This window comes from Dermochelys coriacea, chromosome 1 (assembly GCF_009764565.3).
Source record: "Dermochelys coriacea isolate rDerCor1 chromosome 1, rDerCor1.pri.v4, whole genome shotgun sequence".
NCBI classification, from domain to species: domain Eukaryota; kingdom Metazoa; phylum Chordata; order Testudines; family Dermochelyidae; genus Dermochelys; species Dermochelys coriacea.
In genome coordinates, this window is record NC_050068.2 from 349,079,208 (window position 1) to 349,098,229 (window position 19,022).

The 19,022-nt window shown below is 43.1% G+C and overlaps 1 protein-coding gene across 4 annotated transcripts in view; it reads right to left on the reverse strand.

The window, feature by feature from the left end:
* NRF1 (nuclear respiratory factor 1) overlaps positions 1 to 19,022 on the reverse strand; it is a 128,411-nt gene that overhangs the window by 63,884 nt on the left and 45,505 nt on the right. For 2 of the 4 annotated variants that reach the window (XM_043499471.1, XM_043499475.1), the window contains exons 2-5: positions 14,697 to 14,925; positions 7,201 to 7,315; positions 5,195 to 5,321; positions 3,524 to 3,664 (exon numbers count right to left, since the gene is read on the reverse strand). In XM_043499471.1, coding sequence (XP_043355406.1) covers positions 3,524 to 3,664; positions 5,195 to 5,321; positions 7,201 to 7,315; positions 14,697 to 14,919 — 606 coding nt within the window. In that variant the 5' untranslated portion in view covers positions 14,920 to 14,925. Of the gene's footprint in view, positions 1 to 3,523; positions 3,665 to 5,194; positions 5,322 to 7,200; positions 7,316 to 14,696; positions 14,930 to 19,022 lie in introns of all 4 variants that reach the window. The other 2 variants (XM_038407906.2, XM_043499482.1) reach the window with 2 other exon arrangements.

A 19,022-nucleotide genomic window follows, 5' to 3' on the forward strand; every position in this document is an offset into this window, starting at 1 on the left:
TATTATTAAATTTTTCTGCTTTCCTCCAGGCTTTGTAATCTCCAGTCACAAACAAGAATTGAAAAAGGCTAAATTCTCCTGTTAGCTGATGAAGGCAAACAGCAGGAAAAGAATATATTGAGCTATGTAAAAATTATCAGCCATGAACTGAAAAGCTTTATATCTGCTCAGCTGGGCATTCTGGGGATCAAGATTTCTCCTACAACGTTTGATGGCATCACTAGCCAGGCAAGATGCTTCATTCTTTGCACCGATTTAGGACTAGTAGTATCTTCCGCTCTCCCAAGTGAGATGCAAAGCCCTGAACATGGGTCACTGCAGAATTCTTGTGCTTTAAAATTGACCTATTTATAACTCTTAAGTGCCATTGTGGTCAGAAAAGTGACTCTGAAAATGTGGCACCATTTTAGCCAACATCTCTGCTCCCTGCAGTGTCCAAGTAAGTGCTATCTCAGGTTTTACTGAAGTAAGTGTTTACTTCTCTTAGGCCTGCAGGGGCTGTACAGCTATAAGCTAGGGAGACTCCCTCATTAACAAAATGGTCAGCTGTGATCCAAATGTAGCATCTTTGTTAACTTTAACAGGCAGAAAGACCACAGGTGGATTTTCAGATCCCACGGAGAGTTTGTAGCCCTGGCAATATTTAATAATACTTTGTCCTTGTGTGGCCCTCTCCCAAAATATTTTATAAATGTTTAGGACAGTGATGAGCACCTGGCAGCCCACCAGATCATTTTATTTAGCCTGCCACAGCCCAGCTCAGGGCTGGTGATTCAGAGGCACCAGGAAGGGGGTGGGGCATTGTTGGGGGAGGGCTTCACTTGCACGCTATTCCAAGAACCAGTGAGCCAGAGCAGGGAGTTGGGACAGTACCGCAGGATAGGAGCTGCTGCGGAGGGATGACTTCAGGGTGGGCTTGCTCTCCAACTCCCCCCCCAGGCCTCACCCCCCCACCATTGTGTCACAGGCCCAAGGCAGGACCTGACACTCCCTCTGCATTACCCCTTTGGCCTGCCAAAGAGTTTCAATGGATCGTGTGGCTCTCTACTTCCTTTAAGTTGCCCATTCCTGATTTATGAAGTCACCCCCATTTTACAGATGGGAAAGCAGAGACAAGAGCATCGACGTGACCACCTGTCCACAGACGGATGATTTGCGCACTATCCACAACAAACAGAGAATGATATTTATTACCTAGTCCTGCCTTGAGTGCTGGGGCCTGAACAAGATGACCTCTCGAGGGCCCCTCCAGTCTGACACTTCTATGAGTCTATGGGGATGAGGGTACAAGTGCAAGTACATCTGTCTTCAGCTTGGGAGAAATTAAACACCATTGCAATAAAGTTGTTTATACAAAAAGTATCATTCCAGCAAGAAAGATATTCCTAATTAGGCAGTTACTTAAGCATGATGGGTACACAGATCTCAAAATAAGATGCCTTGTAAGTTACTTTATGGTTGCATCAACAGTTTGCATACTTATTGCCAGAGAACACTGCTCCAATAGAGAACGCTAGAATACAATTGCTCCACCACTAATAGAAAGAGGAGGGGCAGAGAGATTAGGGAAGGTTAGCAGCAGAGTGCACTGGAGCAGTCAGCTATCCCCTCTGTATATGTACTCCTCATTATTTATATTGCAATAGCAGTGAGTGCCTACTGAACCCTGTTTAGAATCTGAGCCCCCTTGTGCAGGGTACTATACAAACACATAGTAAGAAAGGCCCCTCCCTCTGAAAAGCTAGCAATCTGATTTAGGAAATCATCAACCGTGCTAACAGATCAGCCAAAGGAGCTTTTGCAGAAGGACTCACAAGGTGCCACCTTGCACCTTAACAGCGAATAAGTTCTGAGCCAGAAGACTAAGCACAAAGAACCTGAAATCAAAGTCACATCTCAGACATGGCAACACAGAGCAGTCAACGCCCCACCTGCCTCGGCCAGATTTGTGCACAGAATAATTGTTTCAAAACCACAGAATTTTCTTAACAGCCAAGGCCACTTCACACCTAGAGAAAACAGAACTGCTTATATTTTAGATTTAACACAAGAAGTTTTTTTTAAACAAAAAGTACAGATTAAAGAGCTGAGGTTGTCTAATCATGTTTGGAGAGCCAGGGGGTAAAACTTAAACAACTCTTGAATTTGAAGTGTTGCTCTCATTTCCAACACTAGCATAAAAATTAAATACCTTCCGTGTAGAAAATCCATGTGGGGGGTTTACTAGAATGAAAGTTGACATTTTTATATTGTTTTGATGATGAAATGCAACACTAACGGCCATTGAGTTGACTGGCCAAAAAAATTTCTTTTTAAATAGCAGCTATTTTTATATGTGTGCCTACATCCTGCAGCAAAAAGAGGGAAAGCTTCTTGACATTTCTACCTCCCTGCAATAGCTGCAAATCGTGGATTTCCTCCAGTCAACCTCAGAAGCCAACCTCATCTCTCTCTAATCTCCTTTCCCTCTGTTCCACTAGCACCAATTTCTTCTCAGTCTCTTCCTCAAAATGTCACCACTGTTGAGGTGAAAACCTTCCTCTTCGCTGCTCCAACCACTCTCTGCGTCAACAACTCTTCTCCTGAAGCACCCTGACCTTCTGCTGACATATCACACTATAAACCCATATCTAACTTGCTGACCACCCTCACCCCAGGTCTCACTCACTCATGTTCCTCTCCAAGTTTCTGCCTCCCAGTGCAGAGCTGGGTCTGGGCATTTGCAATTTGTTTTGATAGATCAATCTGTCTAGATGAGCACATGCAGAGCCTTTTACTTAGCTCCTTTACACAGTGTTCGTTGCAACCTTCCCTCCTTTCCTGTCCCTGCCACCGCCAGGGGAGAGAGGAGATTTACATACAAGACTACTGATCCTTCCCCACGCAGGGGAAGTTTCCTTCAGAACCCCCTCCCCTTTTCTCCCAGAGATGGGATCACCAATGCAACGCTGCTTAGACAAGGACTGGGTCATGAGAGGATGAGGAGTCTCCCCGACCCCTATGGCAGATGACTCACTGTAACCACCAGGTATTAGCAGCTCGCCCCGCCCCAGAGGTGGGAGAGTGGGGTTTGCCCTGGAACATAATTATCAGTGTGTTTCCTTCTGCTTCCACCCACAGCATCAGCGAGAGGAGAAAAACCAAGGCACACAGTTTAAGTCAAGGGGGGAAAACTAAAAGGGGACTCTACTGACAAGTAATAAGCCACCTTGCTGATACAGGTGCAGGACTGACAGCTCCTCCACTCATAGCTGATGGAGCACAACAATGGTCCCCCGGGGAAAGGTGGGGGAGGAGTCCCAGCTATCTGTGCTCTAGCCCTCACTAGGATTTGTATAATTTCATATGGAAAGGAGCACCAGTGATAAAGATTCACATCTATTACCTGGCTCACTATGGTCCCACCAGAGAGATGGGATTAAGTGTCCCTTAGGATGCCGGCATACACTCCATTGCAATATCAACAGGCTTTAAAATGCCCCTTCATTCTTCTTCCAAGTTTCCACCTTCCTTGGCTGCTTACCTGGGTCATCTTGTCCACAGAGACAGGAATTCCGTCGATGGTTAGGGGTGGCAGCTCGGAGTTAACCTCTTGTGGCGCAGGTGCATGCTCCGCTAGTGCTGACTCCAGGTCTTCCAGGATCATGCTCTTGTACTTGCGCACCTGTGGGGAATCATTTGGCTCAGGTAAACAAGGTAAAGAGCAACAAGAGAGGCAAGGGTGCTAGGTAACCAGAGGAGGGGTTGTTCACCGTCCCCAAGACACTGCGGAACTGAGTGAGCAAACAATGCCACAGCTGGTAGTTAAAAATACCCACTGGCCCCACAGGGCTGCATGAAAGAAAAATGATGAAACTCCAAGTAATACCACCAATGGGGGGAGGTGGGGGGGGGGCACGAGAATGCTTTTAATAAAAGTTTGGAAGCAACGGTGCTGTTGCAACCAGGATGATCCCCTCATTTCCTGCAAGGCTCAAGGAAGTTCATTCAAGGGTAGCTGGAATCACTGACAGCCGAGATGATTTTAAACCCTTTCTACTTACCAGCAGAGTCCAGTCCTTCCTGACTGTCCTGGAAATTGGTGGTCTCCAACTATTCCAGGTAACTACTGGTTTGTCAGATTGAGACCTCAGCAGTACCATCCAGTGACTCCCTTAGGCCCCACCCTCCCAATGCAGGTATCTACATGAACTGTATGTTCAGCCTCAGGTGCACCAGCACAGCTTGCCTCCTACTGAACTGGATACACTCCTCTAACCTAAGACCCAATGGAGACTGGGTTGCTTCAAACCCCAGATTCCACAAGAGTAAGGCCTGGAGCAGCCCAAGCTGCATCGTAAGATATAGCATGTCACAGCAAACAGGGCAGGAGATTTGGTGATGTATGTAGCTCAGCACAGAGGCAGAACTACAAGTTCATCTTTCAGGTTTGAGAGGAACTGCAGCGGGGACTACCGGCTGAGGGGTTGCTGGCCAGCCCAAGCACCAGTGGCTAAAGATTAAAGTCCCAGAACTGCTACATATACCAGTGGTTGGGAACTAAATCTGTAAGTAACATCCCATAATCATAGCTAAATGAGAGCAATGTAACAACATGCATATCTTTGGTCCCAGAAGTCCCACTAAATCCCTTCCCTCCTCCCACCACGCACCTGACCATTCAAGACAGCCATCCATGGTGGTACTGTCAGATCCTTCCTATCTTACCTCAGCCTAGCCCAAAGCTCATTGGTGCGAGCAATACATGCTCTAAGCCCTGATCTCATTCCATAGCTCCCCAGGCAAAGTACTCCACATGGTAGACAGAATAGCACTGAATGCAGCCATCTTTAGGGTGAAGGCAGCATCTAGATGCACAATCAGCTCACAGCACAGAAATGGAGAAAGGGGAAATTTTGGTCTGTAACACTAAGCTAAACTCCTTTTTTTTTTTTTTATGAGAAGTGACAGGGAACCTTTAGCGTCTAAATGGAGCAGGTGGGACCTTAGTATTAAGGCCTTATCTGAAAGCCCCGTATTAGGGAGATTCTTCACCATGCCGGGATTTGATCTTGTGGCTCCAGGTATGTGTGTTTTTCAAACCTGAAGCTGACACCACTGACTGGCTCTTAGAAGAGCTGTAAGCCAAGATGAAACATGCACAGAAAGCAAACAACTCATTTTAGATCATTTTCCCCTTCCCAGGTAGACTTACCACATTCTCCAATGGTGCAGCACCAAACACTTTAAAAACAGGATTGGGTTTGGAGGGGGATATGCAAAGAACAATGGCCTGCTGCCCCACTCTGGTGGTATATTCATCTAGTGTGGCGCGGAGCTTCCTGAAACAGGGGAAGAAAACAAGGGGAGGGGAGACGATAAAATTAAGGCCCATTGCAGCCACTGTCCTTCAGATTATAATCCCTCCTCTTGACACTGCCCATTCCAAAAGCAGGTGTGAAAGGAAATCCTGGTGAGTAACAGTGGCCACACAAGCACCCCTTTGCTCCCATGGGCCTGCTATGTTCCCTTTTGCCAGACTATAGCTCAGCTATGGAGTTTCTAGTTTTCACAAGGAAACATGTTCATGAAAAAGAAAAGTAAAGTAAAACAGAGAGGGGAAAGAAATGAACATTTATCTCTCAGCAGTGAAGTTAAGGGCACAGAGGATATGCCACAACAGATCGAACCATTGGGCCCATCATGTCTGGGAATCTTGTCTCCAGCAATGACCAACACTCGATGCCTTATAGGATGTCAAGAAAACCTCCATGATGCACTTGACCAATCATGCAACACTGGGGAGAAATTAATCTTCTGATGCCTGTGGATGATCAGTTAACAAAGAGGGAGGAACAAGCTACAGTCATCCACTGACTAACAATACAGAATGTATAGGCAGAGCACTTTGAAATATTTTACAGATAAAGAATCCCACACACACCAACTATTTTATGTTCATCACCCACAACAATGCTGAATAATTCACTGGTACGTCAATCCTGCACAAAACTATAATTGAAATGTGGTAAGCAAGAAACAGAGACATTGCAACGGTTGGCTAAGGGAAATGTGTACATTCAGCCACCTGTTATATCAGTGAGTCCCTTTGGGATGGTCCCTCCATGGGGAAACACTCATACTTACCACTTCTTTCCTTGTAGTAACATTTAAATGATGTGAGAGAATTGACAAGAAAATGGCAGTGACTTTGCTAGAGCAAATCGTAGAAAGTTTATATAGGGGAGGAGGAGCAGTTCTCACGATGTAAGTTGCCACTTTATGCAACATTAAGGTTATCAATTCAAATGGGCGTTTTTGAGCCCCCTTCAACAGTGGATGTACTGTTGAAAGCTGTCATCATGTGATACCATATAGAAGCTCCAGTGTCAGAGACACTGCACCAGCTCCCATCTGGCTTGCACACTGATTTAAGCAGACAGACATTGACTATTTAACTATTTTGACAAAATGGCAACATTCTTTTCTTCTGATTGTCAAACTGACAGAATGCACAAAACTGACATGCTTTGCCAGTGTTTTACCCAAGTCATTTGTGGCAGAAAAGGGAAGAAAGAGCTAATGCCCCTATAATGAAGTTTCACCCAGGACATTTTTATTGAAAATACCCAATATGTGATGCACTCTGCTATGTGCCACTTCAGCTGTGCTAGAATAGGGAGTGCAAGGACAAGTGTTAGCTCATTTCCATCTTGTGGAACTATTGGGAAGACTTATAAGAGGCCCCATTCAATAATACAATAAAAATACTGAATAAAGATGCATCCCTTGTGATGGTGGTGAACGGTTTATACCATTCCAGAGATGCGATATTGTAGCTCCAATGGTTCTCAAGATAATGGCTTTAGCAGTAGTTAAGATTTTAAATGGAAGAAAGCAAGATGGTAATTAGGATGACATGGACTAAATTTCTGATCAGACAGGAATAGAAATAAATAGTGAATACTATCAGAATGGTGACTCCAGTCTCTGTGGGTCAGACTACCATATTAAAGCAGAGAACAGCTGCAATCTGATCCATTTTTACAAATTAAGTGCAGCCCTCAGGTTCCATGCAAATTGCCAAAGATGCCCTCAGCTGAGCAACGTGGCCAGTCCCTGATCTCTTAACAACAAATGGGTTTTGTAAAGGCACAAACAGAAATGGACATGGTTGTTAGCATGCAGAAGCCACAGACAGCTGCAGTAGAGGGTCCTTACCGTAATAAACGTGTCTGCTGCCTCTTGCGGATGGATGGGTTGGACTCAAACACATGAGGTCGCTTTCGCTTTTTACCTGTTGCCACGGCGGCAGCTGCTGCCATTCCCACCGGGCCTGGAACCAAACCACAAATGGTGAATCAGCGCACAATCTATTAACTGTACAAGATAGAGAAGTGACCATTATGCCAACTGGAACAGGTTCTGAAGGGCTCAGGTAATACAAATAAATAAATAATGGGGCTTTTATCCTCATCTGGACCAAAGTAGCCAAAATTCATTGCAAAACACTAAAACTTCTTTCCCTGCAGGGATCAGAGGGATATTTCAAGAAACTCTGTCCATGTTGTTAGGCCTAAAGTTAGGCCTCCAGTGCATATTGCATATTTCATTTCACAGAATTCTCCTCCCAATTATGTAATTACTCTTCGGGATTGTTTGTAGTCTTCCCCCAACTACAAAAATAACCCAAGTGCTGCAGTCAGTGGGGCCACTGGATAATCAAGGTGCTAAAGGAACACACAAAGAAAACTAGGCCATTATGGAGAAGCTAAATGAATACCTTGCATCTGTCTTCACTGCAAAGGATGTGGGGCAGATTCCCACACCTGAGCCAATCTTTTTAGGTAACAAACCTGAGGAACTGTCCCAGATTGAAATGTCCCTAGAGGAGGTTTGGGAACAAATTAATAAATTACACAGTAATAAGCATGGATCCTACTTTTCCATGATACAAAAACAAAATTCCCCAATAAAAATAAAAATCCACATTTTCCCCGCGATTAAAATGAAATGCTGAACTTTAGTTCCCCTAGCCACACTATACATAGGTATCAGTTGAACTAGGGTGACCATGTGTCCTGTTTTGGCTGGGACAGTCCCCTTTTTAAGCCCTGTCCTAAACGTCCCAACTTTTTTTGGCAAAACTGGGCTTTTGTCCTGTTTGCAAATGGGACATATGCCCAGTTTTGCCAAAAGAAAGTGGGACATGCACCCTACAGGGGGCTCAGAAGAATGTTGGGGAGGGGGACGGGGGAGGTGATGCCAGGTGCTGGGGCTCAGGCTGTTGGCTTCGGTGGCTCAGGCCAGCCCCACATGGTGTCCCATTTTCACTTTAGGAAACATGGTCATCCTAACTTTCAGTAAAATTTAGTTAATAGTTAATATATATTCTTATTTTTTCACAAAATGTAAAACTAAAGATTCTCTGTAAAAAAAGCAAATTCCACGTAATTCCACGGCAAACGGATTTCTAGGATTCTTGGTAATAAGTCACCAGGACCAGATGATATTCACCCAAGAGTTCTGATGGAACTTAAATATGAAATTGCAGAACAACCACCTGTGGCTTAAATCAACCTCTGTACCAGATGACTGGAGGATAGCTACTGTTACGTAATTTTTTTTTAAAAAAGGCTCCAGACATGACCCTGGCAATTATAGGCCAGTAAGCTTAACTTCAGTACCAGGTAAATTGGTTGAAACTATAGTAAAGAACAGAATTATCAGACACATCAATGAACACAATATGATTGGGGAAGAGTCAACATAGCGTTTGTAAAGGGAAACCATGCCTCACCAATCTATTAGAATTCATTGAGGGTGTCAACAAACATGTGGACCATGGTGATCCAGTGGATATAGTGTACTTGGACTTTCAGAAAGCCTTTGACAGGGTCCCTCACAAAAGCCTCTTAAGCAAAGTAAGCTGTCATGGGATGAAAGCGAAGACCCTATCATGGATCAAAAAACTGATGGATACAAAAACAGGAAACAAAGGGTAGGGATAAATGGCTAGTTTTCAGAATGCAGAGAGGTAAATAGGGGGGTCCCCCAAGTATCTGTACTGGGATCAGTGCTGTTCAACATATTCATAAATGATCTGGAAAAAGGGCTAAACAGGGAGGTGGCAAAGTTTGCAGGCAATACTAAAGAACTCAAGATAATTAAGTCCAAAGCTGGTCGCAAAGAGCTACAAAAGGATCTCACTCAACTGGGTGATTGGCAAAAAAAATGGCAGATAAAATTCAATGTTGACAAATGCAAATTAATGCACATTGGAAAACATAATCCCAACTATACATACAAAATGATGAGGATTAGCTGTTACTAATCAAGAAAGAGATCTGAGTCATCATGGATAGTTCTCTGAAAACATCCGCTCAATGTGCAATGGCAATCAAAAAGCGAACACAATGTTAGGAACCATTAGGAAAAGGATAGATAAGACAGAAAATATCATGTCACTAAATAAATCTATGGTACGCCCGCAATTTGAATACTGTGTGCAGTTCTGGTTGCCCCATCTCACAAAAGATAAATTAGAATTGGAAACAGTAGAGAGAAGGGTATACGAAGACAGATTAAAAAGACAGTGACTGTTCAGCTGAGAAAAGAGATGACTAAGGGAGGATATGATAGAAGTCTATAAAATCATGACTGGTGTGGAGAAAGTGAATAGGGAAGTGTTATTAACCCTTCACATAACACAAGAACCAGGGATCATCTAATGAAATTAATAGGCAGCAGGTTGAAAACAAACAAAAGGAAGTACTTCTTCAAACAACGCACAGTCAACCTGTGGAACTCATTGCCAGGGGATGTTGTGAAGGCCAAAAATATAATTGGGTTCAAAAAAGAATGGGATAAATTCATGGAGGATAGGTCCATCAATGGCTATTAGCCAAGATGAGTCAGGGATGCAACTCCATGCTTTGGGTATCCCTAAGTCTCTGACTGCCAGAGGCTGGGACAAGACAACAGGGGATGGATCACTCAATGATTGCCTGTTCTGTTCATTACCTCTGGGGCACCTGACACCAGCCACTGTCAGAAGACAGGATACTAAGCTAGATGGACAATTGGGCTGATCCATTGGCTATTTTTATGCTCTTAAAAGAGAGAATTTAAACAGAGTAAAACCTAGGAGGACCGCTACAAAAAACCACAGTACTGGAGAACATACTCTAGCCAAGAATAATCCTGCACCAGGACTAGGGAAGAAATGAACTGGTCAACATAAAAGGGATTTTCTATCTTTAACTTCTACAATTCAAATCCAGGTTATTAGATTTCTCTGTGACTGAGGAATTGGCTCAAGGGAGTCACACTACATGCACCTGTGTTTGGCTACTACAAGTACAGTAGAACCTCAGAATTACAAACACCACCAGAGTTATAAACTGACTGGCCAACCACAAACCTATTTTGGAACCGGAAGTATGCAATTAGGCAACAGCATAGATGTGAGACGCCGCCCCCCCCCCCCCAAAAAAAAAGCAAATACAGGACAGTACTGTGTTAAAAAAACTACTAAAAAAATAAAGGGAAATTTAAAAAAAAAAAAAGATTTGACAAGGTAAAGATACTGTTTCTGTGCTTGTTTCATTTAAATTAAGATGGTTAAAAGCAGCATTTTTCTTCCGCATAGTAAAGTTTCAAAGCTGTATTAAGTCAATGTTCAGTTGTAAACATTTGAAAGAACCACCATAAAGTTTTGTTCAGAGTTACAAACATTTCAGAGTTACCAGGTGTTCGTAACTCTGAGGTTCCACTGTACTGAAATGTATGCAAATCCCGCTGACTCACATAAGCTATAATGATCAAGGTGCAGAGCATCCCTTAGCGATTAATGACCCGCTGAGCGAGGGGAGGTAAAAGCTTGACATACAAGCAGTGGCCATTAACACCAGGAAATGCCCTGCCCTAAGATTATTGCAATTATAAAATGAAAATGAAAAAAAAAAAATCACAGACACAGAATCATAGAACTGGAAGGAACCTTGAGAGGTCATCTAGTCTAGTCCCTGCACTCATGGCAGGATTAAGTATTATTGTATGGGTGATGCAGTTAGCACTGTTCTGCACAATGGTATTGTTAACCTATTTGGCAACATTCCTTTAAAATAAACCCCTGCTGAAGCTGCTTTAAGCATTACTGTTGAAAGCATTATGAACAGTAAAAATCTTCTGATGAGGCACCAGCATCACTGCAGGATGGACATTGCTTTATGCTCTCCAGCTCTGGGCCCTCCACTTGCCAGGCCACGTAATGCCCCGGTAATAGTGATCTGCAGAGCAGCAGGGAAGCACCAAAACGCAGAGTTGAAATTAAAACCTTCAAAAGCAAACTTCAAAACCAGATTTCCTGCAGCAAGCAGCTCGGCCTTCTGCACGCTGAACTCAGGGAAGGGGTAGTTTTCTCCGTTTTTGTTAGTAGTCTGGAGGAATGAGGACAGGGCTTGGAGTCAGGATGCCCTGGGCTCTGATTCTGGCTCTGTCAATGACTTGCTATTTGACTCTTGAACAAGTCACAACCTCTGCCCTTCAGTTTCCCCATATGCAAAATGGAAATATTTCATAACTGGTTTTACAAGGGTGTTGCAAAAATCAATTAGCTTACATTTATATAACTCTTTGAACATTAATTGCTACAGACATATTAAGTGTTATATTATTGATGACCCCGGACTAGTGCCATGTGTATTTCATGGGAAGAACAAAATTCAAATCTCAGATATTGCTTCTCATCTCTTCCAAGCCTGTGAAGAATGGGAAAATTATGGAGGGGCTGACCAGCACTCCCGAAGTAGCCTGCTGTTGCTGGTTAATTGGGTAGTCACATTAACTAAGACAAAGAAAATCCAGTCCAGCCCCTCCACAAGCGGAATCAGAGCAATACATAGCCTTTGTACTTGAAGATGCAAGATTACATACAAGATCCACATGACATTGCAGACTGGATTCCCAACCCACTGAGTTTCATATGACATGACCTGATAACACTGACCTATAGTAGGGGTAGGAATCACTTGTGTGGTATTAGGGCAATCTGGTGAGTGAGGGAAGGCAAAAATTAAACAGAAAGGACAAAGACAACTTTAGCAAGTTGTGAGACCTTCCAATTCTATTCTAAATTCATTATTACTCTGAATTTCTACGGAGAGACAGGGCTGGAGATCAGAAACACAACTGCCGTCTTCCTAGTCTACCAATTCTTATTGCTAGGCTGCCCTCTGGTGGCCAGTCCTAGAATTTTATAGCATGCACTTAATTAAAAGCTCTGCCACAGATGGGACATTGAGAAATCCAGGAGAAGGAAGAATTTGAGGTTTTTTTCCATTTGTTTGGTTTTGAATAATTGTTACAGTGACCTCGCAGCTTGAGGACACTGAAGGAGAAGTGAGATGTTAGGAGGGATCTAATGGTGACTTTGCTTACCGGAATTAGGAGGTAACTCCATGCACTGGACAGACATTATTTATAAAAAGAAAAACAGGAGTACTTGTGGCACCTTAGAGACTAACAAATTTATTAGAGCATAAGCTTTTGTGAGCTACAGGAAGCTTAGGCTCTAATACATTTGTTAGTCTCTAAGGTGCCACAAGTCCTCCTGTTCTTTTTGCGGATACAGACTAACACGGCTGCTACTCTGAAACCAGCCATTTAGTATTTGTACTATTATTTTTTTTATTTGTGGCCCAGGACTCCACAGTGGTAAGTGCTCCAGGATCATCTAGAGGCCTCAACCTCAACCAGGTCATAGCTCCATTGTACTAGGCACTGTACAAACATAGTAAATGACCATCCCTGCCTCAAAGAGCCTACACTCTAAGGAAAGAATGGAATCGAAAAAGGCCTGGAGACAGGAGCTGGAGAAGGAAAAAATGGAGTGCAAAACTGGCATCACTGTGGAGTGGAAGGATGCAATGAGGTCTGGGATGTAGGTGGGAGTGGAACTAAATTGTGAATGGGGGAAGTCAGGAGAATATTTGGGAATAAAAAATAAGGAATTTGGTTTCAGCCACCTCTTAGTCAGCAGCCTCAGTATGCAATCCCAGAACTGGGTGGTGGTGTGAAAAACACTGTGGTGACACAAAGAATACCGACTTCCAGAGAGGAAGGAACAGGAGGTACAGATGGACCCTGAAGAAACCAGAATCCAGGCATTTGATTGCTCTTAATGCCTTCTCCTAAGAAAAGGGGGTGCTGGTGGCCAATTTTTTGAAGACATTTTTATCAGGAAGGTTTCTCAGGTTCAAATCAGTCAGAGCAGGGACCTTCAAGCTATTGGCAATTCTGGAGATGGTCGGTCGCATGCGCTCTCTCTCTCGCTCTCTCTCTCTCGTTTTTTCATGAAAGGTCTCCGTTTCATTTCAACACAGAACAAAAACAAATGTTAAAACCTCAAATTTTTTTTTTTTTGCAAAATGCAATTCTTGTTTTCTGGCCAGTCCCAGTGCTCTGTGGCTCCAGGACAAAGGGGGAGGGATGGAGTGTGTGGACAACAACCCTTCTATTTCCTTTTTTGCATTAAACTTCCTTTTCAAAATTTTACCTGATATGTTGGCAGACCTACAAGACTACTGATGATAACCCCCCACTCCCTCTGCTTCGGAGGCATTTTAGCAATCTGGTTATTAATCTAAACCAGATAAATCTCATTTGGGCTGCAAGTTCCACCTGCTAAAACCCAATTTATCGGATGCATGCAGTGGAAAATTATTTTCCCCCCCTAATGTCACTCACACCGTCTTGTCAACTGTTGGAAATGGGCCATCCTGATTATCACTACAAAAGGTTTTTTTCTCCCTGATAATAGCTCACCTTAATTGATCACTCTCGTTATAACATGTATGGCAACACCCATTGTTTCATGTTCTCTGTGTATATATATCTTCCACTGCATGCATCCAATGAAGTGGGTTTTAGCCCATGAAAGCTTATGCTCATATAAATTTGTTCGTCTCTAAGGTGCCACAAGGACTCCTCGTTCTTTTTGCTGATACAGACTAACACGGCTGCCACTCTGTAACAAAATGCAGTAAACATCCACATCTTCACAGGTTGCCTTTTGTTCAGCATGTGCACGCCAAGGTTTTACTTTGGCATAGAAATGATGTTAGGCCAGTCTGTGACTGGTTATTTGCTCCTATGTTTGAGGCCAATAGGGTTAGGACCAATCCATGATTTCAAGGACAGGAAGTAGGAGCTTCACTGGAAAAGGCCTATGACTTTGGAATGTTTTCCTACTTAAAATGTGCCCAAGCTCATTAGTGGCATCTTCTTAGGGGAGGCTAAAGATGTGCCAGTTTCCATCCTAGTCTGGATTGTGGGGGATTTATTGGGTTATTTTGCTTAGTGTTCTTTTGCCACACTGTTTTATTTGGTGATGAAAGCTGGTTACGCTTTGCTGTGCAGAAAGTTAAAGAGGCAGAAAATCTCAATCAGATACTGCTGGCACTTGCACTTTAACGATAAATATATTATCCCCAGCTCCACCACACTGTGGATATCAACATGGCGTTACTCAATACAGCTATACCCATTCCATTGGCATTGCAGGGCCCTGTGATTAAACCTGGCACAATATCCACCCAGCCCGGTTTGGTGAAAAGAGAAAAATCAGTCACATTAAATGACTGCACTCAAGCGTTATTTGCAACTAACGCCCTGGGACAGCAGGCAAATAATCACAAGTGCCCAAGTAAGCTTACCTGCAGCAGCCAGGTGGGCAGTGACCTCATCAGCAGCAGTAGAGTTGAGAATATCAGAGTCATCATAGGAGGTATCCTCAGGAGAAGACGGTGAATCTTCATCTGCACTCAACATGCTGTGTTCTGTGTATGTGGCCACATGGACCTGCTGCACCTGCTGAGCCACGGCATGGGCCTCAATGGTATCCATGTGTTCTGTTTTGGTCACCCCGTGTCCTTCCATTAATAGCTACTGTTAAGGGAGACAAGAAATGACAGGACAAACATTACTAAACTGATGCATTGTAATAAAATGGGGTTGACCATCTCTCCTGCCACACTCAGATCACTCCACTGACCGAGAATGGGACAGAAATTATCTTACCCAATGGAAGTTGCCCTTTGGGTGACAATTGATGGCTGCACCAGGAGGCAGAGAAGGAACTGGAAATTTAAAACAAGAGGAATAAAAAAAACTTTGCTTCCAAATACTGAGGTACTCTGGGGGATAATCTTTGTTGAGGGAGAAGTCCTCCAGGATCCAATTACCCCTGGTAAAGTGACAGCCCCACCCTCCTGCACATACACTTTGAGATGTTTGACCAAAGATACAAACTACTGCCACTAAACTACGTAGAGGTTATTACTAAGTTGAGTTTTCTGTTTAGAGTCTATTCATCAGGTCAGAATCATTATGGCCAAACACCAAGGTTTCATGAAGTACCCTTGTCTGACATGACTAACAGTAAACCACCAAATAAAGGAATAAATATGTAGCACTTATATAATGTTGTACATTCTCAATGAACTTTACAACCATTAACTCATCAACCCTCACACAGTCCCTGAAAAAGCTTGCGGGGGGGGAGGGGAGATAGGAGCAAAGAAATGGCCATTTGCAGGTACATGTACAAGCCACATGTTGTGCGTGAATTGTTATACACTGACATTCAGATTCCTGTCCCTGATCTGTTATCACTGAAAGGCTTCATGGAAGGAGTTTTAAAAGGAGAGATGTGAATGAAGAGAGGGTGTTTAACTAGGACACAAGATGTGAAAGATCACTGCAGGCACAAGAGACACAAAAGGAAGAAATCAGGAAGATGAGAGTGCAAGGCAAGAAACAGATGCATCTGTTAGGAAGGAGGTTTGCATGGAGTGACGGGTAAGGTGGGAGGAAGAAAGGGGAGCAAGAATGTGTGTGGGGTGAAGTGGAAAGGACCAGAAGCCTGCATTCGATTCAGAAGGAGAGGGGAAGCCAAAAACGATATTTAAGAAAGGGCATGATGGTTGTTCAAATAAAATCCAGATTTCCGCAGGCATCTCTAAATTTGCAGTATGTATTTATAAAGGGCTCTCATTTTGACAGTTAAAATGCTCATGTGAGCTGTTTGTGAGGTACAGTAACTGTCCTTCAGTTCTCAGTACTTGTTAACAAATAACTCATATCAGAATGACTACACAGCTGAGGTACTTGTGTTAAGCTTCTGAGCATGCTCAGTGTTGTGAAGTAAATATTTCTGGAGTCTGAACAGGGTGCTTGTATACTTACATTCTGTGTCCTCTCTTCTCACAAACCTGGCTACTTGAAGTTTATTAAATATTACTGTGTTTTGGAAGTTATATAGAATTAAAGATGGATCACTTGCTTTCACTCAGCCTAATAGATTTGTAAGGAAACATTGCAGAAAAATGGATGTCAGTTTAAGCAATAATTTGAAATTTTTCTCATCACTAGGATGGTTGCAGAGAACACTTAAAGTGTGGGCAACTATTTAAAACACGCTCCTCCCTATCTCTCCTTTCTCATGAGAGCGAGGACAACAGATGTGCTGAACTCAAGTAATTAGCATAAAATAAAAAGTGTCCAATTTAGTGATTACCACAGTTGGTGCCATAAAGGACTACAATAACTCTGGTTGGTTCACAGGTTTGTGTGTTCTGGTTTTGGGTCTGGAGTGGACTATGTTTGGAAAGCTCTTAGCAGCTTATGTAGCTTTCAGAGCAACCCCCCTCTATTGGGCTCAGCTGGAGATCATCATTAATAGATCTTTTCTCAGATTTTTGTTGTGGATGTTGGAGAAGGGTTGCATATTTTCTTTTTGATTGGTTCTATTACCAGATCTGTTTTTCCGGTGTCCGTTTTTAGTTCTTAAGTTCAGAACTGTTTTTCCTCTGGTATCCAGTAGATGGCATCAATGTACTACGAATGCTTCTGAATCCATATTTTGTCCACAGAGGTGCCATTCTAATTCCAGTATCAGACTCCCATGTACAGTTTGTGTTCCAGGTTTACCCTTGTGTATATCAAATATTTAACCACTCTTCACCATGTTTGTGCTTACACTAGAGTGAAATACATACAATAGAGAGGGATTCAAGTTACAGATACTTCCAACCTTTTCGTTTGAGTATACAGGTTGGTGAATGTGCATTAATTTTGCTGTAATGGTCCTTTAAAAAAAAAAGGTGCAAAATTCTGGGGCAAATCCTTTCAAGGTTAGTCGTACTTACTGTTCAGTGACTCCTAGTACTACAGACGTTGACATGGGTGTGTTAGTAATTGTTACCTTGTTGTTTAATATGAAATGGAGACAACATCTATGTAGGGATGTTTTGAGTGAAACTCGCTTCCATATTTTTTTAATTAGAAAGCATTAATACGATTTGACTAGCTGGCTGTAGCTGCCTCCTAATTTAATTTGGTTAGTCCAGGAGGGTTATTCAGAAGCCATAAGAGTGACAATCATGAGTTTATTATTTAAGGATTTTAATCCTCAACACTGATCTTACTTGGATGAATAGAAGATGGAGCTGGGAGAGGCGGGAGGCGGTTCTCTCTTTGACTCCAAGGGTGGAACTGAGACTGGAATCAAGCAGAGTAATTTTGCCGAAGATGATCTTCCACTCTACATTAAGGGTGATTACCCAGCCCTAACCAGAGATGAAAGTTCATTCTCTGCTACACAGAGTCTCTGCAAGGTGCAGTGGAGGTGGGGGACCAGTAGAGAGTTGATCATAACTCACTGATTTTCTGGACAGAGTCTTGGCAGATTTTGGAGCAGACTAATGTCTGCTCTAAACTCTACCAGCTTGTACTGGTCCCCAAAGGTTGGTTGTCCTAAAGTTCTCCCACATACATGTGTATAGGTATGTGTGTGAACAGTTTCCCAAGGGCTTGCCCCCGGGAATTTCCAGAATGCAGTCTACTTAACCCATGTCCTTATCCCTGTGAGGGTTAATGTAGGAGCCAACTATCCAAATTCTACACCCGTTTGTGGCTCCTCTATGTCAGGGGGCTCACCAGCTGAGAAGCTTTGCTGGTTTTCTCACTTTGTGACACCTGAATGACACAAAGGAGATGAGCAGACCAATACAGCCCAGAAACTTTTCCCTTAGTATGACAGAGCAACAGAAGCTTTCTGCCCTGTTTCCACTGAACTCTGACATTATTGCTACCCTTAGATATTGTGGAGAAGGAGCCACAGGGGGTGGTGGTGATACCATTTCTTCTTTGTTTTTTTTCATACAGAGAGGATCTTTTGCTCCACAGTCTGAAACTACTTTTGGCTTCTCAGACCTTCTTGGAACCAAAGTTCTCATGTAACTGGATTTCGGTACACCCTGAGGGCCTGATCCAGTGCCCGTTGAAGTCAGTGGGGAGTCTTTCCTTTCGATGAGAAGGCTTGGAGCAGTCTCCTACTCTATCCTGCAAGTTCCATGAACAGCTTCCATCAGCATGGGCCAGAGACAAATCTATGGTCCTTATTACCCAAGTAGCAAACTTCAGAGAGAGGGACCATTCATTGAGCAAACGTCCCTTACTTAAATCAAAAAGCCCTAGGATATCGGAGTCATGCACATTTTTTTTCAAAGGAATGGTTGAAAACAACATTCCCAGGCATTAGGATCACAGACATAGGGAGGCATTCAAATAGTTAAAAAACAGATCACAAATTCTCCAGTTCTGAATTTAGTCAAGTGCCTAACCATGTTCTTCAGAACACATTGGGACAACTAAATGTGCAGGAAGAGCAGCCTGTAGTGTTTGCATTGAGATGTCTAAATGGAGTAGAAAGAAACCACACCAGTTTGCAAATGAGATAGTGGCAATTGTTAATTCAAAAGTACCCTCCACTCAATCCAGGTTTTAACTTTAAGCACCTAAATCCTTGCAAAATTGGAGCCAAAGTGATTTATTAGTCTAGTATGGTTCAGCAATGTGGGTTTTGCCCACATGCTCAGGCTCTAACTGATCGCCATATTTGGGGTAGGGAAGGAATTTTGCCAGAGACCTTGAGGGATTTTTGCCTTCCTCTGCAGCATAGGGGACGGGTCACTTGCAGG